This window comes from Chionomys nivalis, chromosome 7 (assembly GCF_950005125.1).
Source record: "Chionomys nivalis chromosome 7, mChiNiv1.1, whole genome shotgun sequence".
In the NCBI taxonomy this organism is placed as follows: Eukaryota; Metazoa; Chordata; class Mammalia; order Rodentia; family Cricetidae; genus Chionomys; species Chionomys nivalis.
The window spans coordinates 42,333,027-42,359,033 of NC_080092.1; the positions used below are offsets into that span (position 1 = coordinate 42,333,027).

General features: G+C 47.3%; 2 protein-coding genes across 8 annotated transcripts in view; one reads left to right on the forward strand and one right to left on the reverse strand.

The window, feature by feature from the left end:
• Atpaf2 (ATP synthase mitochondrial F1 complex assembly factor 2) lies at positions 1 to 23,463 on the reverse strand. Of its 7 annotated transcripts, none has more exons than XR_009057383.1 (9): positions 21,738 to 22,036; positions 13,908 to 13,952; positions 13,579 to 13,724; positions 11,664 to 11,761; positions 10,126 to 10,206; positions 8,734 to 8,846; positions 8,185 to 8,300; positions 5,016 to 5,713; positions 1 to 2,586 (listed from the first exon to the last, which is right to left on the reverse strand). XR_009057383.1 is itself a non-coding variant. In XM_057773876.1 (9 exons), exons 2-9 carry the CDS (start codon positions 21,871 to 21,873, stop codon positions 5,576 to 5,578), a joined length of 873 nt encoding a protein of 290 aa, XP_057629859.1. In that variant the 5' UTR covers positions 21,874 to 21,883; positions 23,179 to 23,193; the 3' UTR covers positions 4,420 to 5,575. The 7 variants fall into 7 exon arrangements, 6 of the variants coding, with proteins under 6 accessions (XP_057629862.1, XP_057629863.1, XP_057629861.1 ...); XM_057773876.1 differs by lacking the exon at positions 1 to 2,586 and adding an exon at positions 23,179 to 23,193 and having other exon boundaries at positions 4,420 to 5,713; positions 21,738 to 21,883; XM_057773879.1 differs by lacking the exons at positions 1 to 2,586; positions 21,738 to 22,036 and adding an exon at positions 23,393 to 23,463 and having other exon boundaries at positions 4,417 to 5,713.
• Positions 22,308 to 26,007, forward strand: part of Gid4 (GID complex subunit 4 homolog) — a 27,827-nt gene continuing 24,127 nt past the window's right edge. The window contains exon 1 of the mRNA XM_057773882.1: positions 22,308 to 22,780. Within this exon, the coding sequence (XP_057629865.1) occupies positions 22,592 to 22,780 (189 nt within the window). The 5' untranslated portion in view covers positions 22,308 to 22,591. The remainder of the gene's footprint in view (positions 22,781 to 26,007) is intronic.

Genomic DNA, 26,007 nt, shown 5'->3' on the forward strand with positions numbered 1-26,007 from the left:
ATCATCATGGCAGGCACACAGTATGAAACCTCCTACCTCATGGCCAAAGAGAGAAGAAGAGGAAGGACGGGGTCTCAAGAACCCCCTTTGATAGCACAACCTCACTGACCTAAAGACCTCCCATTAGGTTCTGCCACCTAATCACAAGACCCAAGGGGCACTGATCTTTGACACATGAGCTTTTAGGGATAGTAGCGACTTCTCATGGGGAGGTCATTTCTGCTTACCTCAGGTAAGAACAACAGACCAAAGAAACAATTCCATCCAAGTCCAGCATAATAACCAATGGGCTTAATTAGGATGACTTACAGGAACACAGGCAATTTGCAGGCAGTCTTGCCCTCCCTCTAGAAATGGTAGATACTTACATATCCCTAGGGAGGACACAAGCCTTACGGGCTCTCTCCTCCCATGAGGGAGTATTATCGGGCCAATCTTGTGATGGCCTCATGCAGGTAATTACAGCTGCTCTGATTTCCAGATGGCAATGGCCATGCCACACCAAACGGACAAATTTTCACATACTCTTTCCCCTGGCTCTGGCATTCTTTCCATTGCCTCTTCTGCAGTGCTCCCTGTACCCTGGTGAGCATGACTGCTAGAGATGGACGGTCATTTTCTTCCACTCAGGGCTGTGCACTTGTTCCCAGTAGTCTGATCAACAATCACCACTCTTTAATACTAAAAGCATTGTTAATGAAGGCCAACCACAGAAGCACAGATACTAGAATCCAATCTGAAAATCAGACTGGGGCACACACTTGTAATCCCAGGCCACATTCAGCCACACAGTGAGTTTAAGACAAGCCTAGGGTAGAGATGCTGTCTCCAAAAAAAAAAAAAAAAAGGGGTGTGTGGGGTGAGGCCAGATGGGTAGAAAGCAAGAGCAAGGTAGAGGGGCACACACAACCTGACAGTAAAGCATATTCATTTAACAAGACAGCAATAGCTTCTCCACCAAAACCTGACCTCCTTTGCAGATCTTGGGACATAGTTTTTTTCATACCCATATATCATGCCACTATTGCATGGCTGAATTGTGCACAGCATGCTGAGAGCGTAACACGTGAGGTGCACAGCTGAGCAGGATCATTGGTAAGAACTCTCCCCGGCAGCCTGCACAGTGCTCTCCAACCTACCAGCTCAGCCAGTATGGAGGGAGCTTCTAGTTCTGCTCTGGTCTGCAACCAACAGCAGTCAGAACTGTGTTGTACCTAAGGAACCTCCCCACCAGCAACTCAGGGAGGAAGCCCACCCTGGCACTGAAACTTTCATTCACAACCTTATTATGTCTTCTGGGTGTGCCTTTTCCTACTCATGCAGGTGCTTTCTGAGTTGACACTCATGGTTTGTTGTTTTTCCTTTTCTTTTTTTTTTTTTGAGACATGTCACTTTGTAGTATCTCTGGCTGCCCTAGAACTCACTCTGTAGACCAGGCTAGCTTCAGAGATCTGCTTGCCTCTGTCTCCCAAGTGCTGGGATTAAAGGCATGTACCATGCCTGGTGACATTCCTGTGTTTTTTTTTTTTTAAATATTTATTTATTTATTATGTATACAATATTCTGTCTGTGTTTATGACTGCAGGCCAGAAGAGGGCACCAGACCTCATTACAGATGGTTGTGAGCCACCATGTGGTTGCTGGGAATTGAACTCAGGACCTTTAGAAGAGCAGGACATGCTCTTAACCTCTGAGCCATTTCTCCAGCCCCGACATTCCTGTTTTCTGTAGACACAGGCTGTTGCAAGAATGTCTCAATCACCTTGTCAGGTGGCACCTGTGTCTTACCTAACCACAAAAGTCTCAAAGATGTTCACAGCTGTTGCCGGACCCCTGGCCCTTGTATGGGTTGACTTCCCATCCTTGTTCCTCTGAGTACGTGTGCATGTCCTTCAGATACATTTCTAAGTCTGAAAATCATTCGGAAATTAACATTACGTGATGGATCCCTTTTATAGAGTGGGCAGGTTCTCTGAAGGCCCACCAGCATCTGTTCCAAACAAGTGCCAACCTGACCAGGGATTCAGCAGCCACAGACACTAAAACATTTTAATGGTCCAAAAGAGCATGAAAGGGTTCTGCTGTTTACGCAATTTCCTCAAAGGAGCAAGGTTATAAAGCGGTGTGGTGAGAGGTACTGGGTTAGGTAGCCCTCTGTCATCCAGATATTCTCCTAAGCCTCATATCGCCTCAACACATCTCCCCATACTAGTGAGCTCAGAGGGCCAGGTGGGAGCGGGGCCATGCTCCTCTATAATACCAGCCTCTTAATTCAGCTGTCCAGTCAATTTTAGCAAGCACACCCGTGGCTTCTCCCGCCCCTTAGCCACCCCTGGCTACTCAAGGCCAGGGCAAATTATCTCCATGCCCAGTACACTTTCTCGTAGGAAAGGAATGTGTACAACTTACTCTGGGAGGTGGGAGGGGGAGACAGTCTTAACCTTTGGTGTCCGTGCTGCTCGGCCAGGTCTCCTGAGAGCTATACCTCGAGCTTTAATGTCTTTTAGAGGTGTGCAGGTTCTGACTTGGCAGTTTTTACTTAAAGCATTACCTTAACAGGAAGCTTGCTGTATTATTCAGAGCTCTCTAGATATGTAAGAGAGAAAGAGAAAGAAAGGGATTTTTTAGACTGGTTTACAAGTTGTGTTCCAGCTAATCCAACAGTGGCTGCCTATCATCTGGATACATGAGGACGACCCCGCCCCCCCAACAAACAAAGCAAAAACTGAAACCAAAACAAAAATGCAAACACAAAGGAAAACCTTAGTTTTTCTGCCCTCTAAATTAAATGTGTATGTGAGCAGCAGCTACTCCTCTGCTCCTCTGCCAGCCAGGAGAAACATCAGGATGCGAACTCCTAGTGACTTAGGGCAGATAAGGTCCATTTGGAAGGTCTAAGAACCGAGTAGTTGTTCAGTACATGAGGCTGATGTCTCACCTGGTCTTCAGTGTTAGCTGGAATTGTGAAGAAGGCTCTAATTACAGTGCAGTGGTGGCACACCCCCTTAATCCCAGCACTCAGGAGGCAGAGGCAAGAGGATCTGGGCCAGCCTGATCTATGTAGTGAGTTCCAGGATAGCCAGGGCTACACACAGAGAAACCATGTCTCAAAAAAAAAAAAAAAAAAAAAAAAGAACAAGCAAACAAACAAAAAAAAACAACCACAAAGTGTTAGAAATATTTTCTAACACGAGCTCTCTGTCAACGCAAAATCCCAATCATGCTGAGTCAAAACAAGCCGAATTAAAAGATATCCAGGTTTAATAGGACTCCTGTGCTCTTGTGTGGCCCCAAGGGGAACCAGGAAGCCACCAACGTGACCACGGGTTGGGGGGGACCAGACCAATGTTGACTTTCCGGGGAGCAGTTTAAATAGACTGGGGGAGTGGTCCTGACCTCCTCTGGGGAGGGGTCAAGATTTGGTGGGCTACCTTGACCCTCCTTGGGGGGGTGTCAAGGTGCAAGGGGCACAGGAGTGGGGGGGGGCTCCAAAGATGGAGGCCAGAGACCAGGATTTACACAAAACACAAAACCTGACAATTTATAAAAAAATTTAAATTCCTCGTTATGTTCTGTTACCAGAAGTATCTCTGCTCCTGATGAGGAATGCTTCTGAACGTGTCAGGGTATTATGCTTTTGTGCATTTCTACACATTTAACTATTTCCATCAAGTTTAATTTCTATTTTGATCTTGATGCCTTTCATCTTTTATTAGTTTTGAGTTTAAATACAATAAAAATTTGATATACACACACACACACATACATAAATATATTTCAAAGCCCTTAATCTGGCATAAAGTGTCCTCAGAATCTAACCTTGGGTAGCTCACTGCTTTCACTGTTTCCAGTATACTTATAATATCTGCTCCAGTCCAGGTATAATGCTTTTCTGGCCAAAAACAGTCAGAGTAGTCCCTGACGATAATAGTTCCCTGCATTGGACCATGAAGGCCCCATCAACATGTAAAATCACGGACACCCCCCCCCCCCCCCGCCTTTATATGGATTGGATCTGAAGGTAGCTTCTATCATTTCTGCTTCATTCTCAGCCTTCCCTTTTCTACTTTCCTAAAGCCGGTGCAGAAAACAGTATTGGCTGGCACTTTCCCACTCTAACTTCTTCCTTACATAGGCACAAGTTCTTTTGGGGCTGTCAGCTCACAGTAAAAACATGTGACTGTTATCACAGCCTGCTTAGGAGTCCTTCACATAGTTTCTACTTTCAGTGACCGCAATATGTTCTTGAGTCCATCAGCCATTTGAGGGCATCCCCGGTTCCCCTTACCCTCAGACCCCATTCATGGAGGAGGCATGCCACTGTAATCCCCTGGCCATCCTGGAACCTGCCCCCCCCCCCCCACACACACACACAAGGAGCCTCCACCTCCAGATGTCTCAGCCTCAGAGCAGGGGCCACAAACTGCAACTACAGCAAGAACTACTATAAACCATCTACAGGGGAGGGCCGCCACACGGGACCTGATCTCCACCCTCAGATGCTTCAGCCTTAGCTGCAAATGTGCTCCCATGCTCATATTTGGTTTGGTCATGTCTTTATTCGGGCACCAAGTATGACTTTCTGAGGAGTCTGCTCCTCACTCGAGATGACAAACAAAAGAAGCAATTGCACCCGGTCTAGCCTGGAGAACCAATGAGAATCTGAGGGTTACTTGCAGCAGAGTCGCCCTCTTGCTCCAGCAACCGTTAACTACTTAGATGAACTCTCCCATCATCCATGAGGGATATTAGTGAGCCCCATCCTGTGTGGGTATTACAGCTGCCCTAATTTTAAGAAACCAATGGCCATGACACACCCAGGGGACATAATTCCACAACAGGAGGACACTCCAGATCCAGATCATAGCACTGCATGTAAGTAACCAGGACAGGGCCACCTTTGCGTTCATCCCAGAAAGAACACAAAGAACTTATATTTTTAACCGTAAATCTTTTTTTTTTTTTTTTTAAAGAACAGAACAAACAGTAAACAATAGCTTAGACCAAAGACTTACTTTTAAAAGATCATCTGATGAAAAGCCAGGGGGACAAAGTCCTTCAGGCTGAGGCTGCAGATGAAAAAGGGTTGTGTGGCGATGTGCTTGTTTCCTGCCCCCTCAACCCGCCTGCCATGAGGTCCCCAGCCATTGGTAGCAGATATAAAAATGGTGACAAAGCTTAGATAAAACAAGAATGTGGAGTCTCAGATGAAGATGAGGCTTGATATATTTCCAGGCTGAAAAAATACTTAATAAAATAAGGGTCAAAAAAAGTCTCTATGCCTCCCTCACTATAGGCCAGGCCAATGGCTCCTGGTTGGGAAGCTGTGTGACCTCAAGACAAGCGTATTGTGTCTCCAGGGCATCACAGAGTGCTTCTGGATAAGGCCAAGCCACAAAGGCCAAGGAAGACCCAGGCACACAGTGGGTACCCCACAGGTATACACTGAGATTGCCCCAAAGGTACAGGCCAACAGAGCTTCACTGGGTTCAGAGGTCCAACATCAGGAAGCCCAGATCAGAGAATCTGCGTCTGTGCAGTTCCTTTCAGCCAGCGTTTGTAACTCCTGTAGGCCTCACTCCTGTAGGAGCTTGTGTTTGACCGTAGAGCTTTCTGAGCAGAGGTGGACAAAAAGGGTACCAGCAGCTGTGCGAGCCCGCAGCTCCTGGAGTTCGTAGTCGTGGGCCCACTCAATGTTGCCCCACTTCTGGATCTAAGGAGAGGGAAAAACAAGCTTCTTGGTGAGTAGCCTTGACCGGTGACCTGAATCACATTCCATTCCCATCACTGGCCTAAGGGTCGTGAGCCATGAGCCATGTTCCTACCAAACACATTAAGATCCATGTGGGTCATCTGGCAATAACATCCAGGAAGGTAAAGCAGGCTCCTCTGAGGTCTGGGGCTTAGATTGTCTGGGAGGAGTGTAGACCAGATAGGGGCTGCCCACTGCTAAATGGGCAAGCACTGGAATCCCACTGTGTCCCCTCTAATGGAGCCTTACCATGTGACCTTTTATCTCCCACGTAAGATGAGAAAGACAGCACGAAGCAGCCTGCAAACTGCCATCCTCTATGAGTTGTATCTCACTGCCCTTCAGGGCTGCAAGCACTACCATGGAGTGCAGTAAATAAATGAAGCCAGGCCACAGGCCATTGGGCTCAGACCCCTAAGGGCAGCAGAACAGCAGTGACTCTGTGCAGCACACTGGAAGCCAGCTGTAGACCCTCTCAGAACTCTTAGCAAGAGGGAAGAGCTCTAGGCATTGTGGCTGTCCAGATGAGTGTCTCCAAACCCATTCTGCTGGCCTCTCCCTGCAGGAGTCCAGCAGGCCTGGCCAGATCACCCAGAAATACAAAATCTTTCTGGTCACACAAGCTACCTGTATTACTGGCTGCCTGGTTTTGGTTTGCACAACTGAAATAAATCACCTGAGATAATTTTCACCTTCACTTCAGGTCATCCCTCATTTTATATGGGATCAAATCCAAAGTTCAGAAGGTAGCCTGGCTTGGGTCCCATAGCCAAAAGCAGAGTCCAAGCCTGCAGCCAGATTTCTCGGTCTTGTACCATCCTTATGATCCGAACAGCTGACATCAGCCCTTCGCACGGAATGGATGACATCAATGGGTGGCTCTCTTCTGCTGTATAGAAATAGTTGCCCTTGGCATCTTTCCAAGCAGAAGATTAAATATTCCAAAAAAGGTTTTCAATCATGTAGGAACCAACTCCTAATAACATTAACCTTCTGAGGTTGGAGTAATAGCAATATCCACAGGACCACAAGGAATACTAAGTTCTCAGTGTTAAAGATGCAAACAAGAGGCTGGGGAGATGGTTCAGCACTTCCTGCACAAGGATGAAAATCTGAGTTCAGATTCCAGCACCCATATAAAAGCCAAGGCAAGTGGGCGTGGCAACCACTATAATCCTAACTTTCCTGAGGCAGAGACAGGGAATTCTCTAAAGCAACTGGCTAACTACAGTAGCCAAATTGGTGAACCCTGGGTTTGAGCAAGAGACCCTGCCTCAACATTAAGGTAAAGAGCCGGGCAGTGGTGGCGCACGCCTTTAATCCCAGCACTCGGGAGGCAGAGGCAGGCGGATCTCTGTGAGTTCGAGGCCAGCCTGGTCTACAAGAGCTAGTTACAGGACAGGCACCAAGGCTACAGAGAAATCCTGTCTCGAAAAACAAAACAAAACAAAAAATTGAGGTAGAGAAGAATTGAGAGAGAGAGAGAGAGAGAGAGAGAGAGAGAGAGAGAGAGAGAGAGAAATAATACAAACAAAATCCAGGCACAGTGGCACACATCTGTGATCTCAGCGCTCAGGAAGCAAGAAAAGAGCATTTTCATATGTCATAGGTCATATGTCCCAGGGCAGGCTAGTCTACATAGTTAGGTTCAGACAAATCAAGACTGTATACCAAGACCTGTCGGAAAACACACACACACACAAAGTAGTAAGCAAGCCAGCCATTGTGAAGCAGCACTTGGGAGACAGAGGCAGGAGGATCAGAAGTTCACAGTAAGGCTCAGATACACAAGGAGCTCAAGGCTAGTCTGGACTACATAAGACCCCCCTCTCAACAAACAAAGCAAAAACTGAAACCCAAAACAGAAATGCAAACAACATAGGAAACCTTAGTTTTTTTGCCCTCTAAATTAAATGTGTATGTGGTGGCAGCTACTCTTCTGCTCCTCTGCCAGCCAGGAGAAACATCAGGATCCTACTGACTTAGGAGCACAAATGCAGGGCAGATGAGGGCCAAATATCTTTTCTGCCCATGAGCCTGAGGAGGCCTTAGCCCCAGTCACCCAGACATGGACGCAGACCCTGGTGGAATATTCTCCAGAAGTGCAACCTAGTACCCCAATTTATTCTTATGTAAGATGTGGGTAAATACAACTCCTACCCCAATCAAGCTGCTGAAGAGGACCCAGGGGCAAGGAGAGTGCTGAGCAATTCTGACCTTTTCCAATGCACAGGCATAGGTGTGTGGTGCTGCTGATGGGACCTAGGGCCCAGAGCATACTAGGCTAGTGCTCTACCACTGAGCCACACCACTTAGCCCCAGCAACTTAAACCTTTATTGTTCCTTAGTTTGATTTTTCATATGTACAAAGTAATAAAGCCCAGTGAGTCTGAATCACAAGGGTGAGGTGGGACTTGAGATGAGAACCTTACCTGGTACTCCTCCTCCAGGCGTGACAGAAGCACAGCCTGCTCCACAGTCAGGTGCCTGTCAATCAGGCCCAAGGTCAGCAACATGGACTTGAGCTGGGCCACTATAAACTCAATCCCTGAGGGGTGGAAGACACAAGCCAAGTCAGTACCTACAACCCCTGCCTGTCGGTTTCTGTGCCCTCGTGGAATGGGAGGAGGGTGCACTATCCTAGGACCCACCTGAGGTTTGGCACACTTTTCTGCCAGAATACTATTCCTTTTCTTGGGGTGACCCACCTGTCTTTTCCTGGATAGCCGTATGACCTGAAGCTGGTCAATTAGAGTATGACCCAGGCCATACTTAGTGATTGGTTTATAGGTGGGTATATGGGTCCAAACTAATGATAAACTAAACAAAGTTGAGAATTTTCCTGTAGGGGGTGTGTGACCTTGGAGTACTAAGTAAAAGGGCTGGGCATCAGAGCTACCCAGCCTCCATGCTCAGTGCACTCAGCAGGGATGTGCCAAAATGTACCCAACCCCCAAGGCCCACAGAAGCCCGACTTGTACCTTGTAGGGCCCACATGTTGTAAGAGGACAAGTGGCTGGTGAGCGCCTCTCGGGTCTGGGTAGGAATGCTGGGTCCCATTATGCTGGTGGAGGAGCCGATCTCCATGCCGTACCTAAAGGGAAAAGGCATCAGCATGTCTTTTGCACTTTGCCTCTCAAGAACAGTCCAGCTTTTGACTAGAAGCAAAAAATAAATAAAAAATTAAAAAAAAACCCTAGATATGGTATAGTGCTTTTCCTTTAAAGTCCCAGGATGGCGCTGCATGGAGGAGCACACCTGTAATCACTGCACTGAGAAAGCAGAGGCAGGAGGATCAGGAGCAGAAGGCCAGTGGTGCCTACATAGTGGGGTTTGAGGCTAGGCTGGACTACATTAGATCCTATCTCAAAGAACAAAACCAAATAATAAATAAAATAGCCCCCTCAGGATGGCTGGATCATGGTGAGCATTCAGGAGATGTGTAGCAGTGATAATATATGTGAAAATTGTTATGGCAGAAGAAAAGCCGTCCAGCCGGGCGGTGGTGGCACACGCCTTTAATCCCAGCACTCGGGAGGCAGAGGCAGGCGGATCTCTGTGAGTTCGAGGCCAGCCTGGTCTACAAGAGCTAGTTCCAGGACAGGCTCCAAAGCCACAGAGAAACCCTGTCTCGAAAAAACCAAAAAAAAAAAAAAAAAAAAAAGAAAAGCCGTCCAGGCATTTGTTGCAAACCTTGCAGACAGGACAGTGCCATGGGAGCCATCCCTTTCAGTCACTGGAAGGAAGTGACACTGAATCTATTTTGCCACCTTATCAATATCTGCTTAACTCTATACTCACAAGAGTCTTCTGTTAAGGAAACTGTTGTATGTCACCAATCCCTAGAAGCCACACCCACAAGGCAGTCCTCACAGCATCGCAGGACGCTGTCCTGACTTTTGCTCGTGTGTAACTTGTATACTGTGAGTTTTACTTACCAGTGCAGTAACAATGAAGAAGATTTTAAAAAACAAAAAACAAAATTTAGGTTGTTACCTCTGCCGAATAAAATGCTAAGCACCAGCCTGACTGGCAGGCAGGCAGGATTAGCCCATTTCAAATCAAGAAAACCAACACTAGGAGACTTGCTTGGGGATAGAAGCCTGGGGCCTTTGGTGTTTCTTAGGGACACAAAGCTGTCCCTACATTTGTCACGGTACACTACAGTAGCAGTTATTCAGGATATGATGGCCAAAATGAATTTGAGGAAAGTTTTCCAAGGTAATCCCTACCTCTCAACACCTGAGGGAGCTCAAGCTCAGGAGAGTTCTGACCCTGGAGAACAGATTTCAGGTGTGCTGTGTGGCCCTGCCCCCAGCACCCAACACAATACCAGGCCCACTCAATCCTCCATGTGGGGCTGCACGTCTTACCTTTCCTCAGCCCATTCTATGACTGGGTCCCATTCGCTCTTTTGAAGTTCCACTAATGTCTCCGGCTCTTCCACCCTGTAGCTAATTCATTGTAAAAACCACCTTCATTAATAAAAAAGTACAATTCCTTCATTGAGGGACAGAAAAGAAAAATGCAAAGGGCAACAGCAAAAACTTTCTGCCACCAACTCCGCACCCCAAATCCTGTCCCATAGAGCAGTGGTTCTCAGGTGCAGCCAGCAGCATCAGCTCTAGCCTCACTTGGAAAGCTCATTACCAGGACACTGATGACAAGCCATCCTCTAGGGTGGGGCCTGGCCATCTGTTTCCACATGCCCTCTGGGGAATTCTGGTGTAGCTTAAGTTGCAATCCACTATCCTCTGGCTCCCAAATACTTGACAGGTCCAAATTTGCAACCATGTTAGTGCAACTCAAAGACAGATCTGCAGTAATAATGGGATCCATACCCACTGGACACAAGTGCTATGCTAGAAGTTCAGTGACCGGCTCCACCAAGACCCCTGCTCCTGGCCAAGGACCAGATGCCTGCTGACGCTTTAGGAGCCTAGCCACTTCCTAAAATGGATTCTTTACCCAAGTGGATCACTACAGAGCCAGATGGTACAACTCATTTTGATAAAGACACAGAAGTGATGGGAGCTGAGCTACAAAACCTCATGGATGGGAACCCTAGGGCACCACAGAAAGCTTTCATGTAAGCAGAGGGGAGTAGAGGGGGAATGGGTATGCAGAAAAGCTGGGCTGCTGAGAGCAGAGTAGGAGGCCTCGCCTATCCAATCCTGGACCTGAAGAGAGGAGGCAGGTAGAACTTGGTACCTGGAGAGTTCCAACTGCCTGTACTTGCTTGTTAGAACCCTGCATAGTTTTCAAAAAGCCACCTTTGCCAAAGGGAAGCTGAATGAGCTGTCTCCTGCAAGCCACTGTGTTCTAGCAAAAACAGAGCAGGTTTTCCCACTGCAAGCTCTCAGTGATCCTAAAGCCCACCTACTTCCAGAGCTCGATGCTAACACCCCAAGTAATCCCTGGGGTGATTCATAGCTTCTGAGGAATGGGGCCAGCAGGCACAGTAATGCTCAGCCATTCAGCTGTTTCTCCAACGTTCCTTCAACACCACTGACCAACAAGAAAAGAATACAGACACAAGGGGAGAATTCAGAACTGGGAGAGAACAGCCCCTAACTATTGCCACCTGTAATGACAGGGATGCTAATACATGAACATGCTGAAGACCAGACAACAGGGCCAGATGCCCTGCAGGGAGTTGGCCAATGGATTCTGTCTGAAGCCTGTGAGAATGGCATATGTTTCCATGCCAACTCAGCTCAATGCAAGGAGTACCCTGTGCTAGGGCAGACTGAGAATCCTCCTCCTGGGGTTCAGGCTTGTCAAGTGGGCTACCTGCCTGCAATGGCAAAGGCCTTGCCTTTTCTTCCACTGATGTGCTCTGGGCAAACGAGGCAAAACAGATTAAGAGGCTCACACGACCCAAGAGGAGAGTTCATCTAATGACACTTACCAGATGGTATCAGTGTCCAGGAACTTTACAGTTGCCCGGATCAATTGATCCTTGTTTCGCTGGGTTGGGTTGTCCAAGGATGTGTTGCACAATGTGGTCTGAATGAAAAGGCAGAAAATGCTGTCACCCACATGTGGGTTCTGACATACAGCAGACAGTACACCAGAGCCACCCACTGGAGCCACCATCACAGCCACAGCAGCAGCCTATCTGCTGAATGGATCCGAAAGCTAGGCTCCATGTTCAAACTCCACTGTGCTCATGGGGTTCACTGGACTCTCACAGTGGTCCTGGATTAGTGAACTTCTTCAAAGTGTCAGGGCTTTATTTATGTATTTTCTTGTTTGTGACTACCAGGTTAATCTGCACAACAATACTTTTGGGGCAGATGCCACTATTCTACTCATTTCAGAGAGGTGGAAACTGAGGCCCACAGAGGTGAAATACACAACTCAGACAACAATGAAGCCATGAAATGCAAGCTGACTGAGAAGCTTTACCACTTTATTTGACACGTCAGAGGATAAGACAGCAAATCGAACTGGGATTAAGATATTTTCCTAGTGTTACCTCTTCAATAAGGGGCTCCCAAGACTGCTCTACACATCAGTTTGTGGCCTCATCAACCTGATCAAACTAGACAGCGAAGAAGTAGACTACACTGCTGACAGACCCACCTGGGTCTGTACATCAAAGTGGAACACAGAAGTGACCAGGATGAGAACATCTAACCCCAGAACCGGCTGGTGCCTTCCCTGGAACCACCTGAGGGCTCCAGGGGCACCATGCACAGTATCATCTGGTCAACCATGGCTCCACAGGTGGGTAGTAAAGGTGGGCATCATGGGGCTGAAAAAGGGTGGCCACCATGTAAAGCCAAGTAGGCTGCAGAGGAAGGACTTCAGGGCCTCAGTTGTACCCAACCACTGAAGGGCTGAGTCTGTGGAGCATCCTCCTTTCCTCACTCATCTGGCTGGCTCCCACACCCTACCACTGTTTACTGAGCTCCATCTATACTTCCTGCTGGAACCACTGAGTAACAAAGACATGGCCACTGTCTTCTGTCATAGGCAATAAACATGTAAACACAAAATGGACCATTATAGACCAAGTGGTAATAAAACAAGCAACTAGCTGCTATAATAAAAAATAAAGGTTGGGCTTTGTTACGGCAGCACACATCTTTAATCCCAGCACTTGGGAGGCAGAGGCAAGAAGATCTCTGTGAGCCAGGCGGTGGTGGTGCACGCCTTTAATCCCAGCACTTGGGAGGCAGAGGCAGGTGAATCTCTGTGAGTTCGAGACCAGCCTGGTCTACAAGAGCTAGTTCTAGGACAGGCTCCAAAGCCACAGAGAAACCCTGTCTCGAAAAAAAGATCTCTGTGAATGGTCTATATAATAAGTTCAAGGACAGCCAGGGCAACATAAAAAGACCCTGTCTCAAAAACAGAAAAAAATAAAGATAAGTGATGTGGTGAATCATTGCATATTGACCTAGCATGCATAAAACCCTGGGTTCAATTCCCACACTACATATACAGGACATGCAGACAACATGCCTGTAATCTCAGCACTCAGGCAGTACAGGCAGAAATTCAAGGTCATTTGCAGCTACAAATCAAGTTCAAAACCTACCTGAGACAAGAGGCCCTGTCTCAAAAAGTCAAAACCAACCAAACAACAAAAATGCAAACAGGGATGGAGTGAGATTGGGAGGCAGTGGCCAGGCCAGGCAGGGAAAGAGCTGAGTCTGTTCAGTGACACTTTGAGTGTAACTGCAGCCAGGCAGACAGAGTCTACCCTAGAGCCTCATTATAATAGGGAAGGATATCTACAGTGTTGCCAGGAAGTCTTGGTGAGCATGAAGTAGAAGTCAGTATGATCAAAGTCTGCTTGCTACAAGTTTGTTTGTTACCAGGTGCATGGTGTAGAACTTGATGGTATCCTGCTGGGAGTCCCATTCAGTGGCCACAGCAATGGCCAGAGCCTCACTGGGGACGGTAAATAGCTTGGCTTGGGGAGTTTTCAGCTTTCTGTGGTCCAGGTTGATCTCAAAGCCACCTTAAAAAAGCAAATAAAAAAATTCTCAGGAACTGGATTCAAATGCCCCATTCCTTTATTTTAGCAACCAAACTGGTGTACGCAAAAACAACATCAGACAAAGCTGCCACCACTGAACTGGCTGGAGATAAAATGTACCCAACCAGTCACAAAAAGAAGGCCATCCAATTTTTAGACACTCACCTTCACCCTGTGAGATGCTGACGTTCTGATAAAACCTCTTCCTTTCTGTAAGACAGATTTTCAGAGACAATTTAAAATAGCAGGGATCCAGAAGCAATACCAACTCGTATCATTATTGTTAATGCTGACTGATTGGCTTGATTTTCATATCATCATTCAAGGTCTGCCCTAGAGTGCAGTATAATCAACAGTTTCTGACTGAAGCCTGGAATAGGGGAGCAACCAGTCTGCAGGGACCAGGGGAGAGCAGGACTCGCTGCTCACGCCTGTTCTAGTATTCAGGCTAGGAGACAACTGAGCAAGGGCCCCTGGAACCTCAGACTGTGACCTGAGAATTTCAGACGCCAGCGTGATGTACCTGAATGTAAAGCTGGTGTGTGAATTAGACTCCTTTCAGGTAGCTCCTCTGAGGAAGGAGGACAATGTGTACACTTAGGTACACATGTGTACACATGTGATGTACAGTAGAAAATAAAGTTTTAAGCCAGGCATGGTGGTGCACGCCTTTAATCCCAGCACTCGGGGGCAGAGACAGGCAGATCTCTATAAATTCACTGAGTAACAAAGACATGGCCATTGTCTTCTGTCATAGGCAATAAACATGTAAATACAAAATGGACCATTATACACTAAGTGGTAATAAAACAAGCAATTAGCTGCTATAATAAAAAATAAAGGTTGGGCTTTGTTACGGCAGCACACATCTTTAATCCCAGCACTTGGGAGGCAGAGGCAGGTGAATCTCTGTGAGTTCGAGACCAGCCTGGTCTACAAGAGCTAGTTCCAGGACAGGCTCCAAAGCCACAGAGAAACCCTGTCTCGAAAAACCAAAAAACAAAACAAACAAACAAACAAAAAAAAAACCAAAAAAAAAAAAAAAGAAGAAGAAGATCTCTGGTTTACAAAGCGAGTTCCAGGATAGCCAGAGCTAAACAGTGAAATCCTGTCTTGAGAAATGAAAAAAAGAAAAGAAAGCTACTGAGAACATTTCCTATCCTTTCTAACTAGTGTACCTAGTTAACCAGCTTGCTTATGGATCAAGATGTAGCTCTCAGCTACTTCTCCAGCACCATGCCTGCCAACATGTTCCCCACCATGATGATAATGGGCTAACCCTCTAAAACTGTAAGCATGCCACCAAATAAATACTTTCTTTTATAAGAGTTGCTTTGGTCATGATGTCTCTTCATAGCAATAGAACACTAAGACAATATCTGTATGTATGAATGTACAAAATTTTGAAAGAAATAAATTCAAAAATGCTGATCTGGCCACTGAGATGATATGACACAATTGACCATATCATGCGAAACCTTAACAGTAATTCTAGCACATGTTCTACACCAAAATAGGTAAGTTTCTGCCACGGTGGAGCTCTGAAATTTCCCTACTTTCCCTGCCACCCTGATGAGTTGGTCACAGGCCTCTTTTCCTATCTCTGATAGAAATTCTATACTACATCCATCGTGTTTTCTGGTGCCCAGACTGAACAACACGTAAAAGCCTGGCCAGACAGAAGTCATGAGCACACTGCCTGAGACAGGCCTGAGAAAGGACAGAAACCAACTGTAAAGGACTGACTCCTCCAAAGCTAAAGCTACCAGGGCAGCTGCGTTTCCTGTAACCCCCATCTGGCACGCTCTGCTGGCCAGGGCTGCCTCTGTATCTGAATAAGAATTAAAAAGTCTGGGTAGTAGGATGACAAGAGAGAGCATCAAGTCAAAATTGTTCCAAATAGGATAAAGTATAAAGACACGCAGAAGGCAAAAAGAACCCAAGAGACAATGGCCTCAGATTCAAAGGTGGTGGGCTATAGACAGGACTCTTTCCCTACAGTTTGGCACAGGGTAAACATCAGTCTTTCTACTGCAGGGAATACTGCTCACATCCAGCAACCAGTCGTGGGGATGAAATGTGCCTTCAAGGCTCTGTCTAGTTAGAGTAAAATGACCACATGACTTCAGTGATAGTAAGAACATGTGGGACAATGGGAGCCCAGACCGAGGAATCCCCATCTCATCATGGGCTGCAAAAGGACCTCTGAGCAGTTAGTTCATATGTGAGCCACAGAAGCAGCAGCTACTAAATCTAACTGATTTATTTGGGAAGGGATGTATAGAAGTAATTTTCAGGATTAGAAATGGCTTATATGAAGTCCAGTTGATGAGGGTCTTGCTGCATAAGTATGAGGACCCAAACTGAATCCCCAGTACCCACAGAAAAGGCCAGGGAACACGGTGCATGCTTGTAATCCCAGTGCTGAAGAAGTGGAGGCAGGAGGATCCCTGAAGCCTGCTGGCTATTCAGCCTAAATTATTCAGCAATCCTGTGTCAAAACAACAAGGAGAAGGTCAGCAAGACGGCTCAGCAGGTAGAGATGCTTATGTAAACCCAATGACCAAAATTCAATGCCCAGAACCCACATAAAGGTTGGAGAAAATTGACTCCACAAAGATGTTATTTGTCCTCTACATGTATGCAGAACATATACATCCACACATTTACATACACATACAAACAAACAAAAAACCCAAAACAACAACAAAAACAACCCAAAGAGGCAGCCATAAGAAAACAGGAGAAAAACAGCAGAGAACAACTATGAAAAAACGTCTCATAATGGGCTGGAGACATGGCTCAGTGGTTAAGAACACTGACTGCTCTTCCAGAGGAACTGGGTTCGGTTCCCATATGGCAGTTCACAACTGTCTGCAACTCCAGTTCTAGGGATCTGACACCCATGGCAAAACACCAATGCACATAAAATAAAAAAATAAATTTAAAAAATGCTCATAGGAACAGTTCTGGACAGGAAAAATCCTCATAGGAAGAAGAGTACTGAACAGGAAATTAGGAACCTACTAAAAGATCTCTCTCCTGTGAAGTCGCTTAAACCCATATAAAGAAACAAGAAGTTTTCAGAGCCACATCCTTTTAAAATCCCTCCTCCCTAGTGTGTGGTTATTCTACCAGTCACAATTTTGGAGCTGGCCCTTTTTTTTTTCTCTAGAAAACCGAAAGCCACAGGACTACAGTTCCTAGGGCACACCAAGAAACGGTGCTAGTCACAATACCTTTACCTTTTAAAACAGCGCCATCTGGTGGATCTTGAACCTTAAAGCTAAATTCAAAATAGGTAACCCCTGTAATCCAGGGGCAGCTCTAACCAATGCTTTTCAGATTTCAAAATTTATATATAAACATATAAAGAAAAGCCTCCAAAACAAGGCCGGGTGTGGTGCTCTATGCCCAGCATTCAGGAAGCCAAGGCAGACAGTTTGAGGTTAACCTGATCTACATAAAGATCTAGGTCATCCAGGACCACACAGAAAGACCATCTCAATAATTAATATAACAACAAACCCACAATGAAATACCACATCACACCCTTTACGCTAATAATAAAAAATCAAGCCGGGCGGTGGTGGCGTTCGCCTTTAATCCCAGCACTCAGGAGGCAGAGGCAGGCGGATCTCTGTGAGTTCGAGGCCAGCCTGGTCTACAAGAACTAGTTCTGGGACAGGCACCAAAGCTACAGAGAAAACTTGTCTCAAAAAAAAAAAAAAAAAAAATCAGATAATAATAAAATTAGAAACTTCACGTACTACTAGAAATTTAAAATGATTCATCCACCTTTAAAAAAAAATCTTTCTACTCCTTAAAAAGTTAGTTTTCTGCTGGGTGGTGCTGGCACATGCCTTTAGTCTCAGCACTCAAGGAAGCAGAGGCATAGGCAGGCGGATCTCTGTGAGTTCGAGGACAGCCTGGTCTACAAGAGCTAGTTCCAGAACAGGCACCAAAACTACTGAGAAACTCTGTCTCAAAAAACAAACAAACAAAAAGTTAGTTTCCATTTGACGCAGCAATATTAAGCTTAGGAAATATAGCCAGGAAACAAAACAAAACCAAAGTCCACACACAAACTTGCACATGTCTGTATCAGCATTATACATAACAACCAGGATATAAACAACTTATATGTCTATAAATGGACAAAGAAAATGTGGTATATAAAAAGACTGGAATATGGGTATATGATACAACATAGATAACACTTAAGAACAGCATACTATGTAAAAAAAGGCCAACCCTAAACACCATACTCTATTTGTACGAAATGTCCAAAACAGGGCAATCTTTAAAGGAAAAAAGTAGTAGTTGCCTAGGGCTGGAGAGATGGCAAGGCACTAAAGGGTACTGACTGACTTTTTTAAAAATGTGTTTAGGTGGGCTGGAAAGATGGCTCAGAGGTTAAGAGCACTGACTGCTCTTCCAGAGGTCCTGAGTTCAATTCCCAGCAACCACATGGCGGCTCACAGCCATCTGTAATGAGATCTGGTGCCCTCTTCTGGCCTGCAAGCATACATGGAAGGAATGTTGTATACATAATAAATAAATATTTAAAAAAATGTGTTTAGGTATATATATTTGTCCACAATGTGCATGCTTGGTGCCCAAGGTCAGAAGATGGTATTTGATCCCATTGACTGGAGTTACAAATGGTTATGAGCCGCCATGTAGGTGCTGGAGTTACAGAGGGTTGTGAGCCGCCATGTGGGTTCTGGGAACTGAACACAGGCCCTCTGCAAGAGCGACATGCTCTTAATCTCTGAACCATATCTCTAGCCCCTAAATGGCTTATATCTTTTTGGGTTTTGTTTTGAGAGACAGGGTTTCTCTGTGTAGTCCTGGTTGTCGTGGAACTGTAGACCAGGCTGTCCTAGAACTCACAGAGATCCACCTGCCTCTGCCTCCCAAGTGCTGGAATTAAAAATTCTGCAGGGCCAGAGAGACGGCTCAAAAATACTTACATGCAAGTCTGACTGAGTTCAATCCCCAAACCCATGTAAAGGTGGAAGAGAAACATCTCTCAAAAGCTGTTCTCTTAACCTCCACATGTACATAGTGACACACGTGAGCCCAAATACATACATACACAACAAATTCTTACAGTCAAGTAAATAAATTTTCCAAATTGCTCTTCATCTGAAGCAGAGATCAACTGATGTGGGATTCCCTTCTGTATGCTATGAATATGTTTTACTACCATTGGGTAATAGAGAAGCTGCTTCAGCCAATGGCTTAGCAGAGCAAAGCCAGGCAGGAAATCCAAACAGAGATACAGAGAAATAGTAGGTGGAGTCAAAGAGACGCCATGTAGCAGCCGAAGGAGGAAGATACCCACTGGGCCCTTACCAGTAAGCCACAGCCTCATGCCAACACAGATTAATAGAAATGGGTTAATTTAAGATATAAGAGTTAGTCAGAAATATGCTATATTAATTACAATACAGACTGGTCCCTTCAACTGATACTCCTATGAGGATGGCAAGGCCAGTAATGCCTCTGAAGTGGCAGAGACCTGGAGGAGCTGTCTCGTACAGATAGTAATTTGTAAATGGTAGAGACAGAACTTCTAGCTTTGGTTTCTCTAGGAATGTGTGTTTAGCCTCATATGCTGCTTCTCCAAAACACCTTCCCGTCTGGGCAGTTAACAGAGCAGCAGGATGGCAACAGCCTTGCAAGCAAACATCTCTGCAGCACACCACCTCCTCCTCCAAGTCCTCAGCCCTTCAAAAGCTCCTCCTCTCCAGACAACCTTCCATGGGTTGGCTGCTCCTAAGAGACCAAGTCCAGTCAGCTTGGCAACCGAAGTCTTCACCAGGAAGGACCCAATGGGGTATAATTTACACTGCTTCAAAGCTACACAAAAATCTCATAGTCGGTGAGGACGAGGAGAGCAGAACATATCTGCCCTAGGGAGGCACCGCATAAGCGAAGGAACACACTCAGGGGTTCACTAGCTAGGCAAAGGGTTAATTTAATGAGGGGATGCCTTTTGCTTTCCATTATGGAGGCCCTTGATCAGCCATTTCTTCTTTCATGTTACAGACTTATGAGTAGGCTCTTAGAATTATCAGGTACAAGCCAGGCGGTGGTGGCGCATGCCTTTAATCCCAGCACTTGGGAGGCAGAGGCAGGTGAATCTCTGTGAGTTCGAGACCAGCCTGGTCTACAAGAGCTAGTTCCAGGACAGGCTCCAAAGTCACAGAGAAACCCTGTCTCAAAAAACCAAAAAAAAAAAAAAAAAAAAGAATTACCAGGTACAGAGTAGGTAAATAGTCAGATGTGAAAGAAAATGAGTGAATGAGGCACAGTGAGAGAGGTATACATAAGTCAAGCCTTGCTCTCCTCCTCTTCTTCCTCCCCGCTACCCCCTCATGAGGTCTTGCTATTGTAGCCCAGGCTGACCTCAAACTCTTGGACTCAAGTGGTCCTCCTAGCTCAGCCTCCCAAGCAGTTAATACACGTACGCGACACCACACGCGACTTCCTCCTTCCTCTTTACTGTCTCTTCCTGGTAGACTTCCAAGCCATCGCTTTCGGGCTTGGTAAGTAAAAACTCGGCTCCCTGTTGCATCCAATCTCCTTCCCCATTTATATAAAATTATGGCCTTTGGACCACTGAAATGGCTCACCATGAAAAGGTGCTTGCCACTCATCCCAGCCACCCCAGTTCAATCCCTGAAACCCACATGGAGGGAACCAGTCCCGCTGGTTGTCCTCTGACCTCCATGTGCATGGCAAGTGTGAGTGCGCATACACACACACACACACACACACACACACTAAATAAAATGAAAAACTATGGGATTTGGGGCCTAAGGAATCCTTAAAGGCAATCTTAAGCCTCCGATCACCAAAGAAGGCAACATCACACATGCCTGAGACCACAGTACCTCTGAAGTCTAGCAACAACCGACCCCAGGTTTATACTCGAAACCCAGTGCCAAACTGCCTATGGGATTCTGTTTCTTAATGTGGGCAGTGTTGCAGCAAGATCTCTTAACAGCCTGCTGTCACCTCAGGACATGTTCCTCCACTTCTTTTTGTCACTGAACCCTTCACTCATCTGCCAAGTCCCAGTTTAACTCCCTTATCGACCAAGACCCCGAACATGCTCAAGACAGAAGGGAATTCTTTGTGTTTCCTCAGAGCCTCTGTATCGCCGTGCACTAAAACTACTGTTTAGTAAACATACTGTACCCTGTATACTGTATCGGTGCCTGTCCCTCAGGTGAGGCCACAAGCCCTCAACACAAAACAACTAAGCGGAGGAAAGCGGACCGCCACCACTTTTCATCACTGGAGTGAAGTTCACTCTTAAAAGTCTCTCCCCAGAAGCAATGAAATAACCTTCTTTCAGGCTTATTACAGTCCTCAGGAGGTGAAAGACGCTCAGCCTGAACTCGTCCTTCGAGAAAGGAGGCTTCAGAGAATGCAGGGGGTGTAGCACAGCACTAGGGCAGAGGGCCTGTGAGCCCTCAAGGAAAGTGTGTGGGGTGGAGGATTCAAGGCCCGCCTGTTCTGTGCCAACTCTTATGCTGGGTGCTGGGGACACAAGGCAGTCAGGCCGGGCTTTGCCTTCCCCGGACCTCAACCAGTCTGCTCTGTGACCTTGGAAATCAAAGAAGACACCCGCACGCCTTCAATCCCAGCACAGAGGCAGAGGCAGGAGGATCTCTGAGTTCAAGGCCAGTATGGTCTACAGAGAAAGTTCCAAGACTCGGACTACACAGAGAAACCCTGTCTCGAAAAACAAACAAAAAGAAAATTGAGAAAACCACAAGAGCCCAAGATCTCGCTGTCCTCTAAGGTCATCCCTCATTGGTCTGGATGTCATTTTCCAACCTGAAACCACTCCATTGCTCTAAATATCCTCATGGGCCTGAACCCTGCCTCAGTCAGCCCGCACTGCACGGCAGAAATCCTCCACCTCGTGAGGTAGATTTGACACCTAACCAAAAGGTAACGCACGTCCGGCCTCACCTGTTGGTGGTACGTAGGCCCTGGCCGGAGGCCGCGGAGTTGGCCTTGGCCACACTGAGGCGGTGGGGTCACTAGAAGACCGGCTCAAGAGACCACGTCCCCGGTCCCTCAGCCGGGGGTAGATCCGCCACATCATGCCCAGGGGCCTGGGTGAACGCATACGTCAAGACAGCGAACAAGAATAGGGAGAAGGGGTCCCCAAACCCTTCGCTGCAACTGTACGGAAACCTCTCACCACGAGCTCAAAGCCCTCAGCTTCCTCTGCACGCCGCCATCTTCCTCATGACACCTACAGGGCGCCGTCGCCACCGCACGCCTCCTGCGCACTCCTCCCCGCCCCCGTCAGTCAGCATCACAAGCGTGCTCGCCCCGCCCCCTCCATGCCGCGCTGCGGGGGGGGGGGGGGGGGCCGGGGACTACAAGTCCCAGAGGGTCGTTCGTGAACGGCGCCACGTGCTCCCTCCGCCCGCCAATAAGCGGAAGCGCCGCTTGAGTTTGCTCCCGCCTCTCCGGCGCGCCCGCGCCAATTGGAAGCAGCAGTGTGTGTGTGTGTTTGTGTGTGTGTTTGTATGTGTGAGTGTGTGTGTGCGTGTGAGTGTGTGCGCGCGCGTGTGTGTGTGTGCACGCAAGGGCAAGTGGGAAGGGGGCGCAGCTCAGGACAGGGAGGCTCTCCTAGCGGGTCCCGGGTCCGGGTGGCGACACGAGCCCTCGGTCGGCCGGCAGCGGGCGGGTGGTTCCCCGAGCCCCTCCCCCGCGCGTGCGCGCCCGGGTCCGCCCTCCCCGCAGCCTCGACTCCCGCGCGGCAGCGGCGGTTCCTTCCCCCTCCCCCAGCCCTGGCTCCGGGGGACCCCGCGATGCCGGTCCGCACCGAGTGTCCCCCGCCGGCGGGTGCCTCAGCCACATCCGCGGCCTCACTCATCCCGCCGCCGCCCATCAACACCCAGCAGCCCGGCGTGGCCACCAGCCTGCTCTACAGCGGCTCCAAGTTCCGCGGCCACCAGAAGAGCAAGGGGAACTCGTACGACGTAGAGGTGGTGCTGCAGGTGAGCGCCGGGGGGCCAGGCCGGGCCCGAGGGCCTCCTCGCGGCACTCACGGGCCGGGCCTGCCCTGGGCTCCTCGAGCCCTCAGCCGCGAACCAGGCCCTCGCTGCCGGGGCCTCCTGCACCCGGCGCCTCCCACCGGGACCTACCCAGCTGATGTCACACTCTCGAACCCTAGCCCTAACCCACCCCTAGACCCAGAGCCTGTAGCGGCCAGCTTCCGACAGACCCCGAAGACTGTCCCACACTTGGGAGCCTTTGACCCGCCCGCTTGGGATCCGGAAGCACCCCTATGACTAGCTGTCCTTTAACCTGCGTCGGTTCTTCTCAAGTCCTGTCTTCCCTACACCGAGCCGGCCCTCCCACCAGTCCCTGTCGGATCCTTCCCCAAACTCAGTACCCTCCCGGTGGCGACCAGCGTCAGATTCTCCCAGAATGAAGGTTGTCCCCCGACCACCACTCCATCCTTAGAGCCAGGGACCTTGTTCCTTTGGAGAATTCAACCAGCCCACCGCCTTCGGGGAGGCGGGGGCGGGGTGGACAACCTCCCTTCATTGGCTGAGACACCCCATTGCATTGCTCGGCCCTTGGCTCCCCGAAGACCAGTTACTCACACCCAGCTATCTCCAGCTGCACCACTTAGTGTTAGGACTGTGCCTCCTGAGGCCTTCCAGGACCAAAACCCTGCCTGAATCAGTACATAGCCTAATCAGTCAACCGCCCCCATGCTAGGCTTCCTGCCCCAGACTCTCACCCTACCCTGCTCTGTGGCCACTTCCCTTCCCTGGCAGTCCCCCTGGCCTCTCCCCAGACCTCGCACCTTGGTCTAGCTGGTTGCTGTTGCTGGCTTCAGTGTGGCTGATTTTTATCTACACAGCTCCAGAATTTCCTCCCTGCCTCAGATGCCCAAGTACTGGGAAATCTAACCCAGTTTTGTTTTTTGTCCACTTGCCTCCCCCTATTTGACCTGGATATCTGAGTACTGGCTGTCTACTGGCAGTCCCTGAACAACTTTGAAACTTCAGCTTCATATACTCTGGGCCTTTCCTTCCCTGCCCAAATCCTTCTTCCCTCTCCCTTGAAGCTTTTCCCAGCCAAAGGAGACTGGTGGAGGTGGATATTTTCTTTTATCTCCTCTCCCCACAATTGTATTCTTTCTGGGTATTAAACTGCCTGCCTGAAGACCTATTCCCTCCTCCCATCTTGTGAGCATTTTCTTAATGCCACCTCCTAGGCTGTTCCCCAAATCGTGTTCCTTGAAAGTCCTTTTAGAGGTTCAGAGGTGCATGCTGCCTCGGGGTCCCAGAGAGATGTGCACCCTTTACTCTCATTTCCTGTCTTGGTTTCTTTTGAGCAAGTAGACTTCCCTCTCCAAAGGCCTGAGAGTGTCTCCTGACTGTAGCACACCCATAAGCCCTTTCCCCTACCCCTTGTGGGAATAATTCTCTCACGTTTTTGACTGGGAAAAATGTCCTCTTATTAAATGCAATTTGTCCCATAGAGTTCTGTCATGAAGTATATTTATTGTAATTGGAAAACTGGCTGAGCTATTTCAATCCTCATTACCTACTGTGATAATAATTTTTTTCCTCTTTAAAATGTGATAATATAGTATGGAAAAGTCAGACTTTTTTGTTTTTAATTCATTCAACTAATCATAAAATTCTGGAACTGAGTTCCCTTCATGACTCATGTTTGGAATGGTCCTGAATTTATGCCCACTTGCTGGTTTCTGATATAATAGGTAACAGCTGGGGCAGAGCAACTATGTGTCAGAGGAATGTGTTCCTGTTATGTGTGTGGTGTTTCCTACCTTGTAGTTGCCAGGGCCCTGTGAACCAATAGAAATAGTGATTGAGTTTGGGACATGGTTGATAGGCGTCAGGTAGCCCAAATCCTTAGGTCAAATGGCTTCTGTTGGGGCAGCTGGTGGTCCTGCCAGGGAATGCTCCCCACATCTAGATCAGTGAGCTCATTTGTCATGATGATCAGGCAGAGGCATGGGATTGTTATATTACCTAATCTCCTTGCCAAGGCTAGTTTCTTAGTCTCAGCCTTCTGAGAACAGTTGTTTTCATAATTCAACCTCTTTCCTGCTTTTCTTGTTTGTTTAGTTTAAAATATTTTTAGGAAGCAGAATAATGTGGTAGTTAAAGGCATGGACTCTGAAGTCAGATCAATGAAAAGTATACTTCTTGTTCTTAAGTACTTTTCTTGAGGTATAATCCACATACCATACTGTTTACCTATTCAGGGTGTATACTTAATGGCTTCTAGGATATTTGCAGTTGTGCAACTATCACCTGATTTTAGAACATATTTTATTGCCCCCAAAAGAAACTTCATACCCGCTAGCATCACAAAACGTGTGTGCGTGCACACACACACATATACACACAAACACACAACAATCCTGGGCATCTTTTTCTTCAGATTTACTTCTGAGACCAAGTTTGGTAGTATTCACCTATAATTCTTTTTTTTTTTAAATATTTATTTATTTATTATGTATACAATATTCTGTTTGTGTGTATGCCTGAAGGCCAGAAGAGGGCAGCAGACCCCATTACAGATGGTTGTGAGCCACCATGTGGTTGCTGGGAATTGAACTCAAGACCTTTGGAAGAGCAGGCAATACTCTTAACCTCTGAGCCATCTCTCCAGCCCCCTCACCTATAATTCTTAAACTCAGAGTCTGAGGTCAGAGGATGCTATTAGCCTCATCTCCAGAATGAGAGCCTTTCTCAGAAACAGTCAAACAAAAACCTTGATTCACCTTTTACCTATTATGAACATGTATAAATAGAATCCCACAGTTGTTTTTCCTTTCATGACTGGCGTCTTTAACAACGTATTCAGGGCTCATCTGTATCTCAGCACATTGCAGTACTTTCCGTTGCTGCCTATTGTAAAACATTGCCTGTGTTTTGTTTAGTCATTGGTCAGTTGACAAACTTTTAGATTCTTTCTACTTTGGGGCTAATATAACTAATGCTCTTGTGAGTATTCATATACAGGTTTCTTGTTTGTTTTTGAGGTGTGGATCTCTATATTGCCTAGGTTAGCTTTGAACCCCTAACTTCAAGTGAGCTTCTCATTTTAGCTGTCCCAAGTACTGAGACTATATAAGTATGTACCACCAAGCCAGCTGTGTAGAAGTTTTTATGTGCACATGTGTTTTCATTTTCCTTGAGTAGATATAGATACCTAGAGGTAGAATTGCTGGGTT